At 39.3% G+C, this 22,671-nt stretch overlaps 2 protein-coding genes and 1 long non-coding RNA gene across 4 annotated transcripts; 2 read left to right on the top strand and 1 right to left on the bottom strand.

Annotated features, from left to right (window-relative positions):
• Window positions 1–7,740: 7,740 nt before the first annotated feature.
• LOC141905816 (uncharacterized) lies at window positions 7,741–9,262 on the top strand. The gene is made up of 3 exons (XR_012619276.1): window positions 7,741–7,916; window positions 8,000–8,088; window positions 8,430–9,262. It is a non-coding gene; the product is annotated as an uncharacterized LOC141905816 (long non-coding RNA).
• Window positions 9,263–9,411: 149 nt separating this feature from the next.
• On the top strand, window positions 9,412–13,328 carry LOC141906490 (uncharacterized). Of its 2 annotated transcripts, XM_074795807.1 has the most exons (4): window positions 9,846–9,863; window positions 10,030–10,103; window positions 10,404–11,401; window positions 11,876–13,328. In XM_074795807.1, the coding sequence occupies exons 3-4, from the start codon at window positions 10,996–10,998 to the stop codon at window positions 12,013–12,015; spliced, it is 546 nt and encodes a 181-aa protein (XP_074651908.1). In that variant the 5' UTR covers window positions 9,846–9,863; window positions 10,030–10,103; window positions 10,404–10,995; the 3' UTR covers window positions 12,016–13,328. The 2 variants fall into 2 exon arrangements, with proteins under 2 accessions (XP_074651906.1, XP_074651908.1); XM_074795805.1 differs by having other exon boundaries at window positions 9,412–10,103.
• Window positions 13,177–22,130, bottom strand: LOC141906489 (threonine--tRNA ligase 1, cytoplasmic-like). Its single transcript, XM_074795804.1, has 19 exons — window positions 21,993–22,130; window positions 20,834–20,902; window positions 20,176–20,357; window positions 19,897–20,012; window positions 19,493–19,622; window positions 19,263–19,380; window positions 19,083–19,147; window positions 18,771–18,849; window positions 18,544–18,690; window positions 17,962–18,060; window positions 17,766–17,861; window positions 17,604–17,674; window positions 16,419–16,581; window positions 15,821–15,958; window positions 15,638–15,715; window positions 15,029–15,129; window positions 14,763–14,943; window positions 14,240–14,354; window positions 13,177–13,325 (listed from the first exon to the last, which is right to left on the bottom strand). Exons 1-19 carry the CDS (start codon window positions 22,071–22,073, stop codon window positions 13,177–13,179), a joined length of 2,178 nt encoding a protein of 725 aa, XP_074651905.1. The 5' UTR covers window positions 22,074–22,130.
• Window positions 22,131–22,671: the final 541 nt, after the last annotated feature.

Here is a 22,671-nt window from a genome sequence, read left to right as displayed (position 1 = left end):
GCGCTGTTTTTTTTTCAATTACACTATTTCGTGAAGATAGAGTATTGGTATAGAAAATTATACGTCTAGATGTGAGGAAGGTTACTACGGAAGCGATAAGGGGCCTCGAGATGTCCCGTTCCAAGTCGACAAGTCGTCATATTTATGTCGACATACCGTGATATATCGCGTCAAGTCGACATGAATATGTCGACATATCGTGACGTTTTCACGACAAATTTCGCTTTTTCGCCCATTTTCCACGGGACAAGCCGTCATTTGAAGACATGTGTAAATGTAAGATGAGGACACCAGTAATATGAGGACTGAGTTTCAAGTCGTCATGAATATGTCGACTTGTCGCGAGGAAAGTCGTCGAGAAAACGAAATATGTCGTGAAAACGTCACGATATATCGACATATTCATGTCGACTTGACGCGATATATCGCGATATGTCGACATAAATATGGCGACTTGTCGAGTTGGAACGCGACATCTCGAGGCCCCTTATCGCTTCCGCCGTAGGTTACGAACTAGGAATATAAGCCAACAGACGATGAGCGAAGAGAGTCGGTAGAAGATTGTACGTTAAAATGTGCGGCATGATCGCGAATTTATCTTTCTAGTTGTGATGGAACGCAAACTACAAAACGCAGCGATGGTAAATGAAACTGTTATTTGTTGCGGTAAATTCTGTGACGGTGCTGAAGGTACGTACACGTAAGCTACCGTAATGACAATAATTCGCGCGATCCTTTACACCATCGGAGGAGTCGCCAACTGTCACGCCTTCATAGTTCTCCGCCTGATGAAAGTTCGAGGAAGCAGTATTTTATACTTGGAAGTGCTCGCTATTGCCGACACGATAAATTGTTTGACTGCTGGAATGTTTGGGCGCGATTTGATGATTCTTTCAAGGGACTACCCGCTCGAGTATGTTCGGTATAATCGTATTTATCAACAGTATTTCCGTCAAGTTTTTCTTTATGTAGATTTCATATTTCACATGACCATGACTACAAGTTCGTGGCTGCTTTTCGCATTAAGCATTGACCGCTATATAGCGATTAGATTTCCACTCTTTGCCATTCAAGTATGTACCATTCAAAATGCATTACGCATTTCGATAGCCGTTTGGGTTCTTACTTTTATCTTCGAGATACCGACACTTTGGGATAAAGAGACTTATGTAGTGATGCCCAACCATCCATGTGCATATGTACACTCTAGAAAATTACTCCTTCTAAATAAACAGTATGCCATGTATTATGACTTTGTTTTTGCTAAAGTTGTGCTTAAATTTATCCCAGGTATCATTGTTTTAGCGTGTAACGCTCATATGTATTTATTGGTACGGGATGCGGCTCGTCTGCGGCGGAAACTCCAACAAATCGACGAGGACGATAGATCGAATTCTACCGATAGTAAACAAGGCCGACAAATAACAATGACAATACTAGTTCTAAACGTTATATTCACGGTTGAATACTCGATGGATGTTATAAACACGTTTTTGCCAGCGCTATTACCAGAAAACAAGGGAACGAAGTGGTATCGGCCGTATCATTCTGCGATGTTATTACACGCCATTAATTCGATGATAAATCTGTTCGTATATTTGGGTATTCGGAAAGGTTTTGGAAAAACACTTATCTGGTTTTTGAGCTGTCATCGACTAGGAAAGCTAATGTAGAGAACATAAACGATCGAAGGGAATACATAAACTAGAAAATCGGGTTTACGATCTAACCTCCCAATATACTCATATATTGACCCCGCGAGAATCTCTTCACTATTACTCAAATAGTTCTCATACACCAATGTACGTTCTCTAACAAAAATTATTATATTATGTATCTAGTGGACAAACTGCTATTACATAATTCTTATATACCTAAAACCAACCTAGAGATAAAACTATTAGCAATATTTAATCGCTTTCGCTCATTAACATTCAGATTTGCTATTTTAGCATAAAAAAATTTCGCTAATTAGCTAATAAATTGTGTCAACTGCTCCCAGGAATTCATGAACAGAATAGGCACATTTCCAACAAGCATATTTCAGTTGAAGTCAAGTTGTAGGAATTGATTCGGTACCTATTGATGGGGATCTCCCCTAGAGATATTCCATCCACTCTTACCTCCTTGGTACGCACTATCGTATATCGAATGCGATTACATGGATAACTGGAAAGTTCTCTGCTTTTTGAACGAAGGGCTAATTTTGGAGACTTAATGGCACCACGACTATTTCCTGTAGATTATTCAAATCATGGACTCTAAATCGAAATCGAAATAATAATAACGAAATCGTTCTAGAGTCCATGTTCCACAGTTTCTCGTACAGTGCAAAAAGATGAGCCTATTAAACGAAGTCATCAGAAGTTATGATGAACAAAATGGAATTGGCAGATACATTTGACTCGAAATACTAAATTGTGCAAGGTTTGGGTAAACTGCGAACCCGTTTATCATTTGTTATACTGTTAAAACCTATCGATGTAGAATCTTACAATCAATAAATAAGCCCTCACTTAATTCTCTTATCTCTGATTAGCATTTGTAAGTTTTTCATAGCTTTAATAAATAAAAGCAATCTCATACATAAGTATCCATGAATGTGCGCTGTTCTTTAAGTTACACCCTATACGCTGAGCGTAGAGTATTGGTAAAGAAAATAATACCCCTATAGATGCGAGGATGATTACAAACTAGTAAGGTAAGCCAACAGACGAAGAGAAACGGTAGACATACGCAAAATGATCACGTTCAAAGGCAGACCAACTGACGGAAAATATGTAGAGAAAGGTTCGATCACTTTCGATCGTTTACGTATTTCATGTGCGGCATGATCGCGAATTTCTCTTTCTAGTCGTGATAAAACCTACAATTCGCAGCGATGGTAAATGAAACGGTTGTTATCTGTTGCGGTAAATTCTGCAACGTAGCTGAAGGTACGTACACGTACGCTACCGTAATGACAATCATTCGCGCGATCCTTTACACCATCGGTGGAATCGCCAACTGTCTCGCCTTCATAGTTCTCCGCCTGATGAAAGTTCGAGGAAGCAGTATCTTATATTTAGAAGTGCTCGCTATTGCCGACACGATACATTGTTTGACTGCAGGAATGTTTGGACGGGATTTGGATATCATTTCAAAGAAATACCCGCTCGAGTATATTCGGTATAATCGCATTTATCAACAGTATTTCCGTCAAGTTTTTCTTTATGTAGATTTCATATTTCAGATGACCACGACTACAAGTACGTGGCTACTTTTCGCATTAAGCATTGACCGCTATATAGCGATTAGATTTCCACTTTATGCCATACAAATATGTACCATTCAAAATGCATTACGCGTTTCGATAGCCGTTTGGGTTCTTACTTTTATCTTCGAGATACCGACATTTTGGGATACAGAAACTTATGTAGTAATGCCTAACCATCGATGTGAATTTGTCAATCTTCGGAAATTTCTCCTTCTAGATAAACTATATGCCATGTATTACGATTTTGTATTTGCTAAAGTTGTGCTTATATTTATCCCAGGTATCATTGTTTTAGCGTGTAACGCTCATATGTATTCATTGGTACGGGATGCGGCTCGTCTGCGGCGGAAACTTCAACAAATCGACGAGGACGATAGATCGAATTCTACCGATAGTAAACAAGGCCGACAAATAACAATGACAATACTAGTTCTAAACGTTATATTCACGGTTGAATACACGATGGCTGTCATAAACACGTTTTTGCCAGCGGTTTTACCGGAAAACGATGGAAAGAAATGGTATCGGCCGTATCATTCTGCGCAGTTATTACACGCCATTAATTCGATGATAAATCTGTTCGTATATTTGGGTATTCGGAAAGGTTTTGGAAAAACACTTATCTGGTTTTTGAGCTGTCATCGACTAGGAAAGCTAATGTAGTAAACATAACGCAAACGTAGAGGGGAATACATATGTAACTATAGAGAATCACAGGCCTTGAAAAGTCTGAGATCCCATTCTCGTGATTTACCTTTGCCCACTAGAATCTTTACTCAACCATCATTTACGCCATTTCGTCTTAGTATTTGCGTTGATAACAGCAGAAAAAAGCAACTATTAATTTAGTTAACGCACAATATTCGATGACACTTGGTTACGAAGCTGTAACTAAATATGATATCGCAACGGCTGAACGGCTGTGCGGCTTTTTACCATGCAGCAGTTACAGCCAGCCCAGTTCGCGGGATAGAATTGCACCGAGAACTATCGATGCATGTGGTCGGCCTGGGCCACAAGCGATCGAGTCACAGGCCCTCAACAGGACGACGATCGAATCAAAGGCCATCAACAGGATGGATGTTGACTATATTCTACAAAACCTGCTTTACGATATTTCTAACCTCCCAATTTACTAATATAATGACCCCAAGAATATCTTAGCTATTACTCAAATATGTCTTCCACCAATGTACGCTCTCTTACAATTTCTCTCAAAACTTATTACAAAATTATGTATCCAGTGGATTAACTGCTAAACATGTGGTTTTTATATGCCTAAAACCAACCCAAAGATAAAACTATTAGCAATATTTAATAGGTTTCTCTCAGAAAACATTCAAATTAGCTATAAAGCATAAACAATTTTCGCTTTCTTGTAAAATGTACAATCTATCAAATTCCGCCATCCCAAACTATGGTTCAACTTCGAACTCTGGGACTTATGGTTAGCTTTGGCATACATATGTTTTGTAATACGGTAGTGAAATATCGAATAGATCAAATGGAACGATGCCACTTTTGGTTAGGAGAAATTCCTGTGGTCGCAAGATAACGACAACGAAAAGGAACAAAACAGTTCTTTCAGTTAAAGCTATATTCATCAAAAGGAAGCGATAAAAAGTAGGCTTTGTATAGAAGCTACCGTAAAACAAAAATCTATAAATATTGATTATACAATTGAAATATTTGACTGGCAAACTTCACAACTTCCCTGACACTTTTAACGGCGATGCTGGGTCTGATATTGCCCGAGTATCCAGTAACGGAAAAATTGGTTCGTTCCGTTAGAAAATCTCGTCCAGAAGTTTGGAGGACGGAAGATGATGTCTTGAATGCTTTCGTCTTCTAAGAATACCCATTCGAATAGTCTTCCTTCGTCGTCGACTAATTCGTGTTCTGACGAGCGAGCCCAGCAGTCTCCTCGAGCCCAACGTCCTGTCAGATCTTTCGCCACGAGGCATCCGTCCTGTCTCTCGTAAACATGGGCGATATCGGCTTCAATGCTTCTGGTTAAGGCCGCTAAGTTGCATTCGCTGTTAGTTGGCTCGCTGAAAACGCTCATTTCGGAGTGGACTGCGGTGTTGTAAATGACCGGTGCGCTGATGGTGCGCAGTGACGCGAGTTCGACATCGATTTGGACGACGGTTACCGGTAGAGAACGGCGACTGGTCTGCAACATGGAGATTCCGGAGAACAGATGAACGGGCACGACACCAGAGCTGGTAGTACGGGTTAGAACTACAAACGACGCCGAAGTTGATAGGTCTAATTCGTTGTTGTTGACCTCCACTGACGATCGGGCTGAAACAAAAACATCGTCATCAGAAATTGTTAAATTGAGAATATTTCGAATTATTTGAGTGTAGTTATCTACCTCGCGGTATCAGGTTTATCATCGGAAAAAGGTTAGAAATCAGGATGTCTTTATTTGTTCCAACATTGCTAGGTAGACTGTGTGCTTGGTGCAGCGGTATGTGAACACTAGTCTGGTGGTCAGTGACATCAGCGATGGCAGTATCAAGTATCGCTATATTCGGTGAAGAATGACCATGGACGGAGATATTGGTGAACGAGTGATGAATGAAGAGTTCGTCTGACGGATAGATCATCAATGTTGAACCAGACGAAAAGATTCTTTTTCCGTAATCGATCGAGATTTCTTCCTGTGTTCTGTATTCTGGCACCTCCTCGAGTTGTTCGGCTTGAGCACGCAGAAACTTCTTTATATCTGGACAAGATTGAGTTGCGAACGGTTTGATGATATGGTCGACATTCTCGAAACTTTTTGAAGCGCTGATTCGACCCGATTTCACGTATTGTAACCGAGAGATCGTGTCGCTTACATTAATCTCTGTTAGACTGTATCTGGTCAGTGTTGGTCGATGTGTTCTGATTTCTGACGTGGATGTTTTCTGCTGGCATCTAGACGTTGGAGCTACTTCTGAAGAGGTCAGTCGTCGAGCCGGTTTGCTGCTGATGAGTTCAATAACCGATGTGATCGAATCGTAGATTAAGCCGAGACCGCATAAGATATGCGCGTAAATGAATTTGAAGACTTTGTAGATCAGTCTCGGTAATAGGAATAATAGCATCAGCAGATAATCTAAAAATTAAAGAAAAAATTTATATTTTCAATAGCCCTCGATGTTTATGGTATGGTATGGTATGGTATGGCATGGCATGGCATGTTGTGGTGTGGTGTGGTATGGTATGGTATGGTATGGTATGGTATGGTATGGTATGGTATGGTATGGTATGGTATGGTATGGTATGGTATGGTATGGTATGGTATGGTATGTAGGAAATTCTATTAGAAAAAATATATATACTGACCTCCGGCATTATAGATGAGACCGAGAATGGCGTACCACAGCAGCAGGGTACCAATGCACATCACCGCTAATTGCTGGCGGTATTTGTTGAGCAGACGAATTTTCATAGAAATTCCTGCAGATCTAATCAATATTAATAGCAACAAAGTCATCACTATCATTACCTGCACGTCAGCAAGCGAAACTGCAGCAACAGCTCCACTGAAAAAAATTGAAAAATTGGTGAGACTACATAACGAAAAAAAATGATAAATTTGCTCTAAATTTTTAATTTCAATGAATTTAGCATTTAAGGCATACGTTTTTTTCTTTTAAAGATTGTTTGGAAGATGAACCGGTCTTCACCAAAATACAGTATGACTTTTGATAGCTAATATACCACATATTCAACCTACCTCGGATACTGTTGTGTCATGCCGCAAGTATCTTGAAACTCTGACCATAATCCAGTCAGATGCATGGCTATAAAAGCCACGAGAACTTTATAAAGAATAATCGTCATTTTTCTTCTAAGTAAGACTTCGAAGAATCATTGTCGTAGCGCGCGAATAACTTAGCAAACTCTAAGCGAAAGCCAAGAAAAGCAGTGCAACTAATGTTCGTAGCAACGAAATGCGAACTTTTTTCTTAGTAACTAAGGAAGCCATGTATCGATACGCCTCACTCAATGTGATGCGGCCGTCTTATTTCATGTGTTTCGTGGTTGCTAGGAATATGAAAGCCTCGAAATTTCTTACCTCTATCTTTTTAATCCAATTGCTATCTTCTTCATTTATTTGAAGTTTCCCGTAATATCTGTATCAGTATTTTGATATTTCGCTTGTTTTCGGGAAAAGTGTAGCACGATTACACGTGATACTGAGTACGCCGGCTAGCAATTCTAGACAAAATTTTCGAATTTTCTGTTTTTCGAAAATACGGATGATTCAGTTTGGAACTAGGAAGCTAAAAAGTTCGAGGAAGTGAAGGCAAGGTCTTACTATTGCAACTGCATAATTCGATTTACAAATATGTAGAGTCTTCTTATACGGTACTTCCAGTGTTTTTAAACACAGACAGTCAATATACGATTGGACCCGATTAGAACAGTCTATATATTTCGATTTATAGTGTTATCGGTTTGTTGACATACATTCGCTTTTAGGTAGACCTAATGGTAAATATCTGATTATTGTCGTGCATATTGTAAGTTTAAACTTTGCGTATGTATACACATGAAGTAAGGTTCCATTGTCTTTACTTCACTTTATTTGTTGGGAACCTAAAATGATCAGCTCTTCTCCTCATAGGTTGGATACATTGTAAACGATGGTGAGAAAGTCAAGGTAATTGCTACGGTCAAGGACACTTCCCAATATTTCGAGAATAATTATTTCCATTCATAAAAACTATTACTCTATTCTTCCAGAGTAACTTGCCCTGAGTAAGAAATCTGGAGGCGATATATCATGAGGTTGGATTTGATAAATTCGCTTTTCCTTATAAGCTTGTTTTCAGGTATTTATGGTATTTCACTAAAGAGAGAAATCCAACAATAGATTCGGCCAAAAATGAAAAGATCTACAGTTATTTCGAGTAACGTTTCGGCTATATACTAAATACATCATCAGGCGTACTGATGATGGCTCCGAAACGTTGCTCCAGATATATACCATTTTACTATAGATCTTTTCATTTTTGGCCGAATCTATTGTTGGATTTCTCTTATTTCATCTGACACGGATATTGTGTATCTTCTCGACTCATCGTGGTATTTCACACTATTTTCGTATCATGACTGTGAGTTTGTTGCAGCTTGCAACTGTATATACGGTTTACTATTAATTTTTCATTTCCAGATGGATTAGTGTATGGACAACAATTAAGCAATAGTCAAGGCCTACAGTCATCGATAAATCCATCATTCACGACAAATCCAGCGCAGACCCAGGATCTATCGGTCGCTCTTTCCGAACAACCAAGCTTAGGTCTACAGTCGAGTGCAGCTGTAGTCTCACGAATATCGTCTACAAATTGCTTAAATCCGTCGAGTGTAATCGTTACTGTTACCGTCACTGTAACGGCTTCGTGCGCAGAAACAACTGTCAGCCAAGCGCCAACGACGACGGCAACGGTTCAAACGGTCACCCCGTCACCAAATCCCTCTGCGAACGCATCGAACAGTACGGCGGAGTCTCTGGGTTCACATGATGATAGATTACACGTGAAACACCCTATAATTATCGGCTGCTCGATCGGCGTAATCCTGTTCATAATCTGCTCGACTTTGTTGGTGTACGGAGTTGTACGTAAGACCAAAAACGATCGTTTCAAATTGATGTTAGAAGAGAGTATCAGATACAGATCTGAAACGAATATATCGACTATCGAGAGTTTAGCCTCTACGAGTAGGGACCACCTTGAAGCCTCTACTTCGGAGCGCCCGTCGCCGTTCTCGTTTGACAATTCCTGATGTGTATCGTGTTGCTGAGTTCGCTATGTCTTGATTTGAATCTAATGTGTTTGGTGATTATTTGTAAATGATTTGGGAATATGTGTATCTAACATTATTTCATTGGAAATAAATTACAGAATACCATGACCAGTATACACCGTATATAGTGCATTGATTTTGAACGAAAATATTGTGTCCTATTTATTGAGAAATACCCTCAAAACATATGATATATCATATGATATGAATCATCAGTAGTTTTTTCTGGTTTATCGATCTTTTGCTTTATCAATCAGGTCAATAAATCGATTCAAAGACAAACCCGGGACATATAGACCGATAAATCACAATATTGATTAAAGGTGCAATTCCTCTATATGATCGAAGTACAAATTATCGAATTGTTGACTTGTGGTCGTCGCGGCAAAATATCGACAAATTTTCGATTCCAGCTATTTCTAAATGTATATTGCACGCACTAACTGCATGCTTTCGTATACCACTTTCTACTGTCGTAAAATACATAAAATATTAATAATTGAACATTCTAATTTGCAACCTATTTCTCTGCCGAGCGTGAAATGCCATTAAAACTACGTTTGTATTGGTAACCGACATTTCCCGGCTATTTCTGGATTGAATTGTTATTTGCTGATGATAGATCGCCTTGTAACGACCGAATTTACAAATTGCGTGTGTCACGTCGATCGTTTCTAGCGACGAGACCGTTTTATTTCGAATTACGTAAATAATAGATGAGTTTCGCAGACGACAATCGGGCATTGTTTCAGTTTCGATCTCTCCCACCAAGATAACAAGAGTCGAAACGTCGAGACCGGTAGGTAGTCCCCGGCGCGGTAAGAGGGTAGTTTCCCGGACGACCATTACGCGTAAACAGTTTCAAAAGATAACGCGTCAATATAGAAAACCGATAAAACGTTGTACATCATACATTCGGTTTCACCTTGATATTTATGATATTAACTCTATTTGTATCTGCAAAGGAATTTATACTCATCATAAACGAATGTTCTTCGAGTTTTAAAAAGACCTTCTAAGCCATTAGAACACCGTACCGGTAAGTCATGATAGAATATTCTTACTGGGAATTTGTTGCCGGACGTGAAACCGCCAATTTTCAAATTCATTACTTCAAGAAATGATATAAACTATCCACTATACCTTGATTGATTTATAGCATATTTTACCATTTCAGAATATAGGCTACTTTGCTATGAAAAATATGAATTATAATCTATGAAAATATGAAATTTATGAATACAAGATCGTATATATGATGGTGGCTGCTCTATCTATTTTGTCTACTAAAACGTATACGTTTAGATTTTTGATCTAGAAGTCTTCTTACTTTTTTCAGTATAAAACTTGCGAAGATTATTCGGAAGCGGATCGAGTCATTATTGAAAAAAAGCTATCTAATTTTATTGTACCGCAACAAGATTAGAACCATGCGCGCGCGCGCGTGGTATGAATTATTAATCGGATTTCACAGCGATGAAAGGCGTTTCGTAACGAAATGTCAAGGGAATTTTCGATTTCTCTATCGGGTACACCATGACAACATGTTTTATGTGTGAACCAAGCGCGAGAACAGGCTATTGAGGGACCGATTTATGCGAGTAATTACAAAGACTGTAAATCTTTCATATAACCATTGAAAATCGAAGAACCGACCAAATATATCGCGTTTTAGTCTTCTGCTTCAATGAGCAATCGATAATTGTGCTAATGCCCCAGATATACCATTTTTTTCCATTAAACGGATGATAGCTTGCACGCAGAGTCCGACGAAGAGAAGGTTCCGTCATCGAAAGTGGAGATATGGAAATAAACTGAAAGCGAATTATGAGATGTAGGAAAAACGCACGAACAAAGGTATTATACGTAGGTAGGTATAGGACCTACATGCACAAGAAATACAGCGCCCTGCGCGTCTGTGACATTTGAAAATGTGGCGGGAGAATGTCGTTGATGGTCCATTTTCGCAGAGATCTGCTTCGGGATTAATGAATTATTACGACAGAAATAGAATGACGATCAACCGCGCTCGGAGATCGCGAACGAATGCGCAACGCGAAATAACCAAATTGCCCCGTTCGCAGTCGGAGCTGCAGCCGGTTAAGCCGCAGCAGTTGAACGGTGACAAAACATCCAAGAAATGCGACTCTAAAAATCATAAGTCAACAATTAACGATACAACCGATGAATGCAGTCCGGATTTGAAATCAGCAAATACGTGCGCTGCAACAGATGCGCGCTGTCGCATAAACGAAGAAGTTAAAATCTTCAAAGTGTGGGGAAATTTACGCAAAGTCGGTTATCCGAAAATCCACTCAACTCTCCCAACTCAGCGAGGTATGAGCATCATGCGATCTTTTAAATGACAGGTTACGGAGCTTCCTGGTGAAGTATCTTTAAAAAATAATTTTCGGGGTTAATTCCGAGTTTGTAACTAGGAATAAATTGGTTTTTGTTCAGTTAAAAGTGATTCTGGAGTTAATTTCCGAAATAACCTCAAAAAATCACTTTTAACTAAGAAAAGTAGCTTATTCCGAGTTACAAACGCGAAGTTAACCTCAAAATTTTGTCTCACAAGTACCCCTGGTATCCGCTCCTGAATGGTAAACCTCGCCTTAGTGCACAAACTAGGAACGGCAAAAATTGGCCCGTGATGTCAGGGAGTCGGACAATGATTTCTTTTTGGTCAGAGAGGTTAGCCAGGCGAAGTTTACTGTACTAATTCCTGTCAACTTGCTACATATATTTGCAATTGCGAATCCTTCCCAGCTTTGTTTCACTTGCGTAAAACAGACATTTCGAAACTTTCAGACATCGAGAGGGAGCGGAAAATCATCGAATTCGAACGAATCCATCGCAATCATCCTCATCAAGTGGAATACAAGCGCCTCTGGGAGATTTTTCATCGCGACGATACAATGGCGCCACCTACCATAGAAGACACTCGATAGATCCAATAATTCGCCACCGTCCGCATAGATGAATAAACCAGCGTGAAAATGACGACAATAAAACAATTTCATATTCCAAAAGAAGATTTTAATTTATTTTAGGACACAATTGCTTACACAATATATTATGATTGAAACATGCTTCTATTGGCACAAATCAAGACCCGAGGACAACGTTCCAACTAGCACGCGTCGGAACACTTTTTTACGTTCAACGAAAACATATGTACTGACAAAACGCGAAATATACCGTTGACCGCGTCAAACCGCCGCTACCTGGCAGTAATGACTAATAAATGTATTTATAGTCAAACGGTGGTGACGTGTTACAATCATAATCGATTCAAAAGATGAGTTTATGTAATTTTTTGATAAAGTGCATTACTACAGTTAGTAACCTCGATAAAATCCCTGCATAGTGACCGAATACCTACAATCGGCGATGATAGCTTACATAGTATCTAGTGACATGTGATCAAAAAATTCGCAGTAAACATGGATTTCAAGATTTCCATGAAACAACTGATTTGAAAAGGTTGTTATCTATGACATAAATAGAACCCAGCGTCCAACGGCTCCCGGTTTCATAGATGGTGCGATAATTTTTCCAATTCGCAAATGAACAAACCATTATCGCAGAAATTTCGACGTGTTGCTTTTCGTTAATTCAATTGCTACAGTTGCGTATGGTAGTTATCATCTAGGGCGAACTTCCATTTTCGTAGTTAGTCGACCAAATAATCGCCAATAATAATCGCTAAGTGAAACCTCGCGTCGGTTAGTCCGAACTTCAGTCCGAACCACGCGATTGAGCACGGTCAAACTAGTCCAAAGATGGCTGCCACTGGAAAATGCGTAAAATCAAACTAAATTGCGCTGGTTCTGACAACTCGACGACAATTACAAAACTGAAGTTCGCCTCAGGTTAAACCCTTCATACTCAACAGTCTACGAAACCGTTCCCGCCCTAACTATATATCACTAAAATCAAGGCGTAAAACAGACGCTCAACGATCCCGATTTCGACGCGCAAAATAAATAATCTATTTCCGTATTAGTACGAAGTCCATGATTGACTGAGCACGAAAATTATGATAGCGGCGAAGATGCATTTCAAGTCGCGTCGTTAACGCGAAGACAAAGAGTCCGCAGAACGTATCTCTAGAATTTTTCCTCGGCTTCTAGTATCTTCGTCTGCTTGAATTCGGTGAAGCGTTCGATGACTTTCGCGATGCTGTGTTCGCCGTGTACCTTGTTGTCTCGAGTGCGTACGTTCACCGTTCCGTTCAACTTCTCGTTTTCACCGACGACTACGAAATAAAATCGTAAATGATTAACACTTTCAGTGCATCTACACCGCAGTGCGGTGTATGAATCGGTGATGTATTTTGCTAGTACACCGCACTGCGGTGTATTGATGGAATTAGTAATTAGTTTTTATCTCTATTGAAAGATGGCAGCACCTGTCAAACATAGTGAAATACCAGTAATTAACGATACACCGCACCACGGTGTGGACACACTACCAGTGGTATTCCTGTTATTCAACACACTAGGGTGGAATTTTTAAACATTTTCAAATTATCTCCAGTACTATAGGGTATTGATAAGTCAGCACTGAAAGGGTTAAGCAAACTTCGACAAGAAAGATCAACCTCCAGTTCAACAGTTTTCTTTTAAGTTAGAACAAGGAGATTAGTTCATGTCGAGTGTTTATAATCCAGTTAAGTCAGATTACTATCGAACTGCCGGGTCCGATCTCCGCACTTGTCCGATTGCCCGGGACAAGTATATGCTAATTAGGGCAAGTAGGTTATCATTATCACTCGTCCACCGGGCAAGTGCAATTTCATGTCTCAACGCTTTCTTTACCCACTTGATACAACCGATGATTGTGCCACCAATTGGAGTGCCTGTCACTAGTAGGGCAAGTTGTTTTTCAAGGGGGCAAGAGAAATTTCAGATATGCTTGCCCCGCAGGCGAGTGGCATTTATTCCTTCGCATGATTTTGCTAAAACACATTTCTCATTCGCTGGTCCAAAGTTACGCTGATACGCGATAATCGAAATGACATATTTGATTCAGTAAATTGAATAATCCATTAGGCTGGCCACTTTTCTCAGCAAATTCTAATTGCGCTGTTGAGAATCGTCATTAGTTTGTTTAATACTAGTTACTGTCAAAACAAATATTTACTTATACAGTGACAGTATAATCACATACCTAAAATAAAGTTGTACTGGGCCAGTTGATTATTTCTGACTTTCTTGTTCAGCGTTGTGCCCGGATCCAGATCACAGTCTACTTGAAATCCGGCTGCGTATATTTCATCTTTTACCTGTCAAAATAAAGTTCGAGACAAATTTGGTTAATTACAGTATTTTTATTAGTTCTGTTGATTTCTAAGTTTTCGCGCCAACATTTTGAATTCCCAATTATGAAAATACAATTCGATATCAACTTGGATCCAGTTCCACAGTTGTGCGTTAAGATTTGACCCAGAGTTAACTCATTGAAAATGAACTAATTTCACCCAGAGTTAACTCACGATTTTGGAACGGGATCATTCATTTATTACGTACGCATAAAATTTGAATTTTTCATTTTTTCGTATACATTAAGCATTACAGTACGCAATTGCACTGACCCCTCCCCCTCCCCTAATGCGTACGTAATAAATGAATGACCCCGACTGGATCTTGATGTTCAGATATCCGCCAAAAAACCGCGAAATCTTAGCACTTACTTGTTTGGCGTAGTCATCAAATACCGGGGCGATCGGAATAACGACGGCTTGACGCGGAGACAGCCAGAACGGCCATTTGCCACCATAGTTTTCGCACAGAATCGCGATCATACGTTCTACGGATCCGAGTACGGCTCGATGAATGATTATCGGACGCTGTTTGTCGCCTCCTTCTTCGCCGCTGGAAAAATGCAGAAATTAAACAACCAATAATACGAACAATCCGACCAAATACCGAAATCGTTAACGGTTTCCGTTGAACTTACGTCACGAAGTGAAGATCGAATCGTTGAGGTAACTGGAAATCGAGTTGTATCGTAGCGCATTGATGGGCGCGCTTCAACGCGTCAAAAATCGTGATGTCGATCTGAAATTTTAAACAATTCCAATATGAAACACTGCCATACAGATTAATATAGTATACTCAGGTACTTAAAATATTTCAGGGACTGCAAATATTTCGGCTTTCCTAGTTTTGTATACTGATAAGCGAATAAAAGAAATAGAAGGTTTTTCCAAATCAGTTTTAGTAAAATTCGCCGACCTCATCGGTTTACCAAGTAAGAAGGATTCTGTGATTAGTATTAACAACTATATTATCATGGTAATTAGCAGGGAGAGCAGGTATTATACATGTTTTATATTTCTGTAGATTTAGATTGCAATTACTGGTATTGCTAGGTCGAAGCTGCCAACAATCAGGGAGGCTGGACAAGGATAAAATATTCCGAGAAATGATTGGCACTCCCTGGTTTTTCAGGACTGCCCCCAAGTCAGGCATTGAGAGATGAAACCTCAACTTAAATTCAGCAAATTCGTTTTCAAAATCAATGGAACATTAAGAATATCCACAGAAACGAGTGGCCCCTATTTACCTTAGGTCCGTAGAACGCTCCATCGCCTTCATTTAACTGCCACGGGAATCCAGATGCATTCAAACTAGTTTTCAAAGCCTACAAATACAATCGTAATGACAAATGAAATATCAAAAGAATGAATGCATGGCACAGCCGCATATGTATCTCGATTTCGAAAAGCGACGACAGGTCTCAACGTACATCTTCAGCTGTATCCCATTGCGAAATCTCGCCGAGATATTTCTCCGGTCGCGTAGACAAGTAAAGTTTGAACGTGAATCCGAAAATTCCGTAGACGTTCTTCAAGAAGTCGATACAACCCTTCATTTCATCACCTACCTACACGAAGAGACAAGCATACGACGGTATGTTAGTTAAGGAATTTTGGTTTGACCACATTTTGGTATGAATGACGCTGTAGTGACTGTTTTTTCTGCATTGACTAAACTCATTTAACTGACGAAGCTTCTATCAGGGCTGCAACCGCTGCAAAGTGCTATCGGTGAAAAGTTTTTAATCATATTTCATTGAGATATGAAAGAAAATGTTCAAATTATCAGTAATCAAAGTAATGAACCTTAGTAACAATCTTTCACAATTTCTGTTTGCATCGAACAAATCACATCACTTTTTACAAGATAGTAACAAAATACCGGTAATGAAAATCAGGAATGGTTGGCGACTCTGTTATATGCATTAGTAGCAAAAGCTTGTATTTCAAATAAAGTGGTCGGATCTATGAAGCAATATCTGTCTCTAATTTCTAATATGACGTCATAAAATGGTCGAGCCCACTTACTTGATCAGGTCGACAGAAAATATGCGCGTCGTCCTGTTGGAATCGTCTCACTCTAGTAAGCCCGGTCAACGCGCCGGATAACTCGTTGCGGTGCAGAACGCCGAAATCAGCCATCCTTAACGGCAACTCTTTCCACGATCGCGGACGATGGCCAAACATAAGACTGAAACACAGAGAGATGCAGCACATAATCATTGGATATGCTGTTACAAAAGGCTTCGCTCAATTCAGACCTATTGGGACCGTTAAAATTCTTCCAACTTTAGTGATATCCGCTATAGATCAGGGATGAGAACGCCGACCTGTAAAATCCGCGGGTTTATTTGCTTGAGTGACATACGCGAACCAGCTGACGGCGTAGCCGTCAGCACTAGCGAGCGCCGAAGGCGCGAAGCTAATTGGGGGGGGGGGTTTGGGGGCCCTCCCCCAAGAAAATTTTAGAAATTAAATACGTTTTCCGAGCACTTAGAGCACTTTTCCGATCTTGAACCCATGAATGACTATTATATTTTGGAAGGTAATGGCTATTAGTTCCAATGTGGTACATCCTCATTTGATGACATTCAGCATCTCATGCATTACGGGTCGAGCCCTGAATTATTGCAGTAAAAATGCGCCGATGAATGCTCACTAAAAATCATCACCAAGTAGTGTATAATACGAAAGCGTTCGCCACACACACGCAGCAACAGTAAGTAGACCTATATACGTTACTACTGTTGCTGTGCGTGCGTGTCTGCAACCGATCGATAAAATACATACAAACTCATTGTAGTACAAATGTACATACAAAACCACTGTGTTGCAATGAATATGCATTGAAATGCGATACTTTTACGTGACGATAAGTAAAACAGGCACTGAACGCTTTTACGGTTCACCTGATTACCGATCGCGCCGGACCAATTGAGTGAGATCATCACCCCCCCCCCCATACTTTTACATCATTTTTGGACTATTTGGAAAATTGATATTTTTCAATACTGAAATCCGCGGGAAACCGCGGATCCGCGGGGAATTCTCATCCCTGATAGATGTTACATATTTCATATATTTTGTCACAATAAATGTTTCAACAAACACCCGGGTTATCAGAGTAGATTGGATTTGACTTGAGCGGAGACTACTGTATCGACTTTTTAAGGATATCATTATTGAGGGATAGTTGACTATCCGGTAACTCACCAATGGCCAGGACAATTCATCGGTTTCAACGCATAGATTTCTTTTTCAACTTCAAATTGGAATATATTTTCCTAACGTACAAAAGAACGAAAGAATACAAATCAATAAGTCGTAGAATCAATTGAACTGTGCTAGTGAAATTCATATACCCGAGTAACTTACAGAATAGTGTTGCCAATGTCCAGATGTTTCCCATAGCTTTTTGTTGTATATATTCGGCGACACAACTTCTTGAAAACCACGATTTCTGTACTCGCCCTAAAAAATGTTTCAAAATTTTAATTTTGTTTTGTTTTGCCGAGAAACAACTTTATAAAATCAAACAAAGCTCAAGCTAACCGTCAAGATTCATAATTACCTTAATGAAATCGACAAGCGTATTATAGATGAAGGCTCCTTTCGGCAGGAAGAAACAGCTGCCCGGACTCAGTTCGTGGAAGAAAAACAATTCTTGATCCTACAAAAGGAGATTCGCAACAAACATTGAAACGTGAGAATTGACTCGAATGGTTTTACCCGAAATAAAGACTCAGATGGAATTGTTCTCCACCATATGATGGAATTCTAAAGGGGCTGCATTCACTGTTAGGTGTACGTATATGATATCGTGGCTGCTGAAGTAGCAAGGCTACAAGTCCACCCCCCAAAAAAGAACTTACAATATTAAACTATAAATTTTGGTGAAATCTTCTATTTTTCACATTTGCTCAATATTTTTCAAAGCATTTGTCAACGTTGATAGAACATTGACACCCACTCAGGTAGGGGCAGCAGATATTTTATAAGGGGTGGCTGATTTTCAGAGGGGCGCATGTAAAAATTAAAGGGCCGGCCACCCTTCTAAAACCTGTCACTTGATGGGAATATAGATATTTCCCTGAATTGACCAGATACTGCACTAAGATTAGAGAAATTAGCAATCAGTCTTCTATTCACTTACTCTTCCGATTTTACGGTGATCCCTTTTCGCAGCTTCTTCCTGGAACTTCTTCCACTCTTTCATCTGTTTCGCGTCGGGAAACGAAATTCCGTAAATCCGTTGCAACGACTCGGCGTCGGACTTGCCTTCCCAGTACGTAGCCGAATTCTGTAAGGGAACACCGATTTAGGTTTAGGATAGGGGCCAGAACGTCACCCAATGTCAGCGAGTATGAATTGATTTAATACCTTTGTAATTGAAAATGATTTCACTTTTCCGGTATGTCGTACGTGAGGACCGCGGCATAAATCTATAAGCGGGCCACATCTGCGAGAAATGGGAAATCGAGGTTAATTTATTGGTAAAAACACAGTGTGCACTGAATCAATGAAATCCTACAAGCTGACTAACGTGCTTAGAAAATGGGATTCTAGTTAGTCTAATGTACACCTGTTTTCTGATTCATATATATCTTTGAGAAGATTCGTGGAGAAGCCGTATTAACCTGGTGATAACCTATAAAAAACGCTATTCGTATCGTTGTACATATTTTTACTTACTTGTACACAGTTGTAGTCGGAGTGGTGACTTTTTCATTCAAAATTCTCTGTTTAAATTTATTGTACTGAAACGAACAAGCCATTTGAATAGATATGAGGAGGAACTGCTTTGAACTGAAATACACGCTAACAGATATTGAGTGGAAAGTTCTGGACGCGGTACTTAAAAGCGCGACGTACCTTGAACATTTCTAACAGATCTTCTTTTTTCATTTCAAGGCGTTCAAACGGCTGTTTCTCCTTGATCGCCGACTTCACTACGGTTTCTAGGTTTTTGAAATCGTGAGATGAAACTTGCCTGAAGAACGAGAGGATTATTCGAATTTAGATACCCGTGGATGCTTTCCTAAATTCTGTCTCACTCTTCTCACATTTCGAAACGCAATTTCGTAACAAAATTAAATACACACCGTCCTTCGAGCCACATGTCGTAATAAAAGCCGTTTTCAACTGGGGGTCCGTAGCACAAATGGCCTCCATAATGTCTTTCCATTGCTTCACCGAGTATATGTGCGCTACTGTGCCAAAATACGTACTGACCTAAGATAAAAAAGAAGAGCAGGTATACCTTATAAGTTTGGTCATATTTTTGCTCCGGGGAATAAGCATTGTAGCCACTATTAAGGGCCATTTTAAGAGACCATGCATTTGTTAAAACAATCCTAAACCATTTTCGGTAACTAGAGAAAAGTTTTATAGGCCCTGGTTACGAACACGATCTTGGAATAGTCTTAAAAGATCATGCCTCAGTCTAAAACCACGAGTCTGGACAAATTTGAAAAGATGAACGACGTCAAATGAATCGAATACAAACCATCGTCGTCGTCAAATTTGATAAGTTGTAGGGCGGCATCTTTTTCGAACGGTCGATCTAAATCCCACAATTCACCGTTGACTTTAGCTACGACGACACTATCAGCTAATCCTTGGCTAGAAAAAACAAGAAGAAAACCACTCAGCAAATTGAGAAATTCCACTCAGCAACTTGAGAAAATCCACTCAGCACCAGCTTTACCCATGGTTGCGGGTTGAAATTTGGATCGAGATTTAAAAACTCAATATCCCTTGAACAACTGAATGTAAAATATCCTACCTAATACCCTTGGCGACTTCATACGGGGTTGTACGCCATGACTGGGCTTCAACTTCCTTGCCGTCAGGAAGGGTAACTTTGATGGCTGCGGGTTCTTGCTTTTGAACCCAATCGTCGTATTCCTTTTTCAATTTATTCCATAGAATTTCGCGCGCGGCTATGAATTCCGGTGGTGGCATCATCTATAAATCAAATGTGAATTTCGGATTGTAAATTACAGGGTTCAAAGCTAAAGCTAAAGTAAGCACTTTTTAATAGTAAAAGTAAGCATTTAAGTTAGGCAAAAGTGGCTATTTTCTTATCATATCAGACCGTGGCCCGTCCTAATCTACAATAAAATAAATCACCAAGCCCAAATTTATGTCCAAAAAAGATAATTTTTATTACCATAAGTCAAAAGTTAGAACTTTTTAGGCAAATCACTTTTTGACATTTTTGTGAAGAGGAAGCATTTTTAAGGACCTTATTAGAATTTTCAGAACTAAGCACTATATTGAGACTCACTATGAACCCTGAGGTTAAGAAGAGTCGATTCAATATTAATCAATGACGTCTCAATTTATTTTCCAAGTAAATTGCATTTTTACAACCGGGAATCTGATCGGGCTCCACTTCGAATTCATCCGTAATTCAAATTTCATTGACCTATGAAATGTACCTCAAGTGGATATGAATCGCCACTGCCAGCAGCTTCTGGTTTCTTCTTTTTCTTTTCCATTGGAGCCGACTGAAACATGAATTTACGAAAATAACATCAAAGATCTGAACTTGTCGAAACAACTTCCCCACTGTTGATAGTCATTTCAGTTATGGTCAACAAATAACATTACTTGTTATGACCTTTGATCGATTTAGTAATTGGCTATGCTATTACATCAGCCAAGTGAAACCTCAACCTTTGATCACCCTAATTATTTCATCAGTCATTCATGATAAAAATAGATTTTGCTTTAGGCCTAATTAATAAATGTGAATTTTCAGAATCACCAAAAATCACCTTCAAATTAGGGTAATTCATTGTGAGATGTTTCTTTGATGATTGAACTACGAACATCTAAATTGTATCTACTCTTCATTCATTATATAGGGCCTAGAAGTTATAATGGCTCCAATTTTCTTTTTGGCGTGGATTGTCACACAGGGCCCTACGGATCAGTCGTTCCTACATGTAAAGGACTTTTAAAGGAGAAAATTTGAAATTTTGAGAAAGCATCTGCACCACTTTCATATCCCATAACAAATGCTGACCGCAACCATATAGGCCTAAGCATAGGCCTAGTTTACTGTACAACTACGAACTAGACAAGAATTTCTACTTATTTACTACTCAAAATTGATGGATTTTCAGGCATTTTGCTCAAATCAAAGGAGTTTAAGCTTTTTTAGAAGCATTTTCCGTAGAAGTTTTTCAGGAATCAGGGAATCAAAGAGTTGGGGACAATGTTGTATTTCAATACTAAATGTTCAGCTTATTTGTTATATGACATTCAACTAAGGGCCTACTGTTCTTCAGCTACAACAATATTAGGCCTTTTGATGATTTTTACTGATCTTTGAATTTATGAACTGAATTGACATGTTACTGTTAGAAAGAGGCGAGGCCCAAGAACAGGCGGTATCCTGTTTCAGCTATCTTCCAAATTAATTCTCCCGAGTTTTATCCACTATACACATATAAGGGGAGTCTAAATCGCATTGAATCATTCATTATCTATACAATTTCTCCCCAAAATCAGTAAAATCTCAGAAAACCCGGTAATTGAAATTGACCATTGCGGTACTCAGCGTAACCCGAGCGATGATGAAACCACACACACCGATTGAAAACTCATTCTTTGAAAGACAGTGAATCCGATACGTTTCACGACGAGATGAAGATTATTTGCTCGACTAAGCATAGCTTTCCTTTCGATAGAGAAAGAATAAAATAATCAGAACGTTTCATGCCTTTTTCTCGTCTTGGTCGATGGAGAGATTTTTCACGCCGGTTGCCACGTCGTCCGCCATCTTTGATTCAGAGGCCTTGTTATTCCTAGGCGAAATTCGGCATCTATAAAGCGGCGATTTCAACGGCTTAGGATAAGATATCTTTAACAAACTTCACATAAGTCAAAAGAATAAATTAAAAAATGATATAAAACTGTGAACAATAAGAACTTATCAATGGAAAATGCAAATGATGGCTGATCCTTACCTAGGAAAAAGATCGTAGAAAAGACTCGGGTGTCTACTAGCGGGGCAAAATTCGCGATTTCCATTCTTTTCAATAGTTCGTTTTAATAACTGATTTCACATTTATTGAAAGTTTTTTTCAGTAAGTTATTTTCCTATAAATCAAAATTATGGAGTTTAATCAATGTAAGAAGTCCAGACGGAGGATAGGCCTTTTCAAAGGCAATTTGGAACGATTTTTAGAGCGCGCTGAAAATATAGAAGGGACGGACGTATAATTTTCGTGCTCAGATATCATAAAATGTGATTATCCGAGCTTTTATT

The sequence above is a fragment of the Tubulanus polymorphus genome, chromosome 5, assembly GCF_964204645.1.
Source record: "Tubulanus polymorphus chromosome 5, tnTubPoly1.2, whole genome shotgun sequence".
Taxonomy (NCBI): domain Eukaryota; kingdom Metazoa; phylum Nemertea; class Palaeonemertea; order Tubulaniformes; family Tubulanidae; genus Tubulanus; species Tubulanus polymorphus.
Note: the sequence above shows the minus strand (reverse complement) of the source record. Positions and strands in the feature narration are given on the sequence as shown.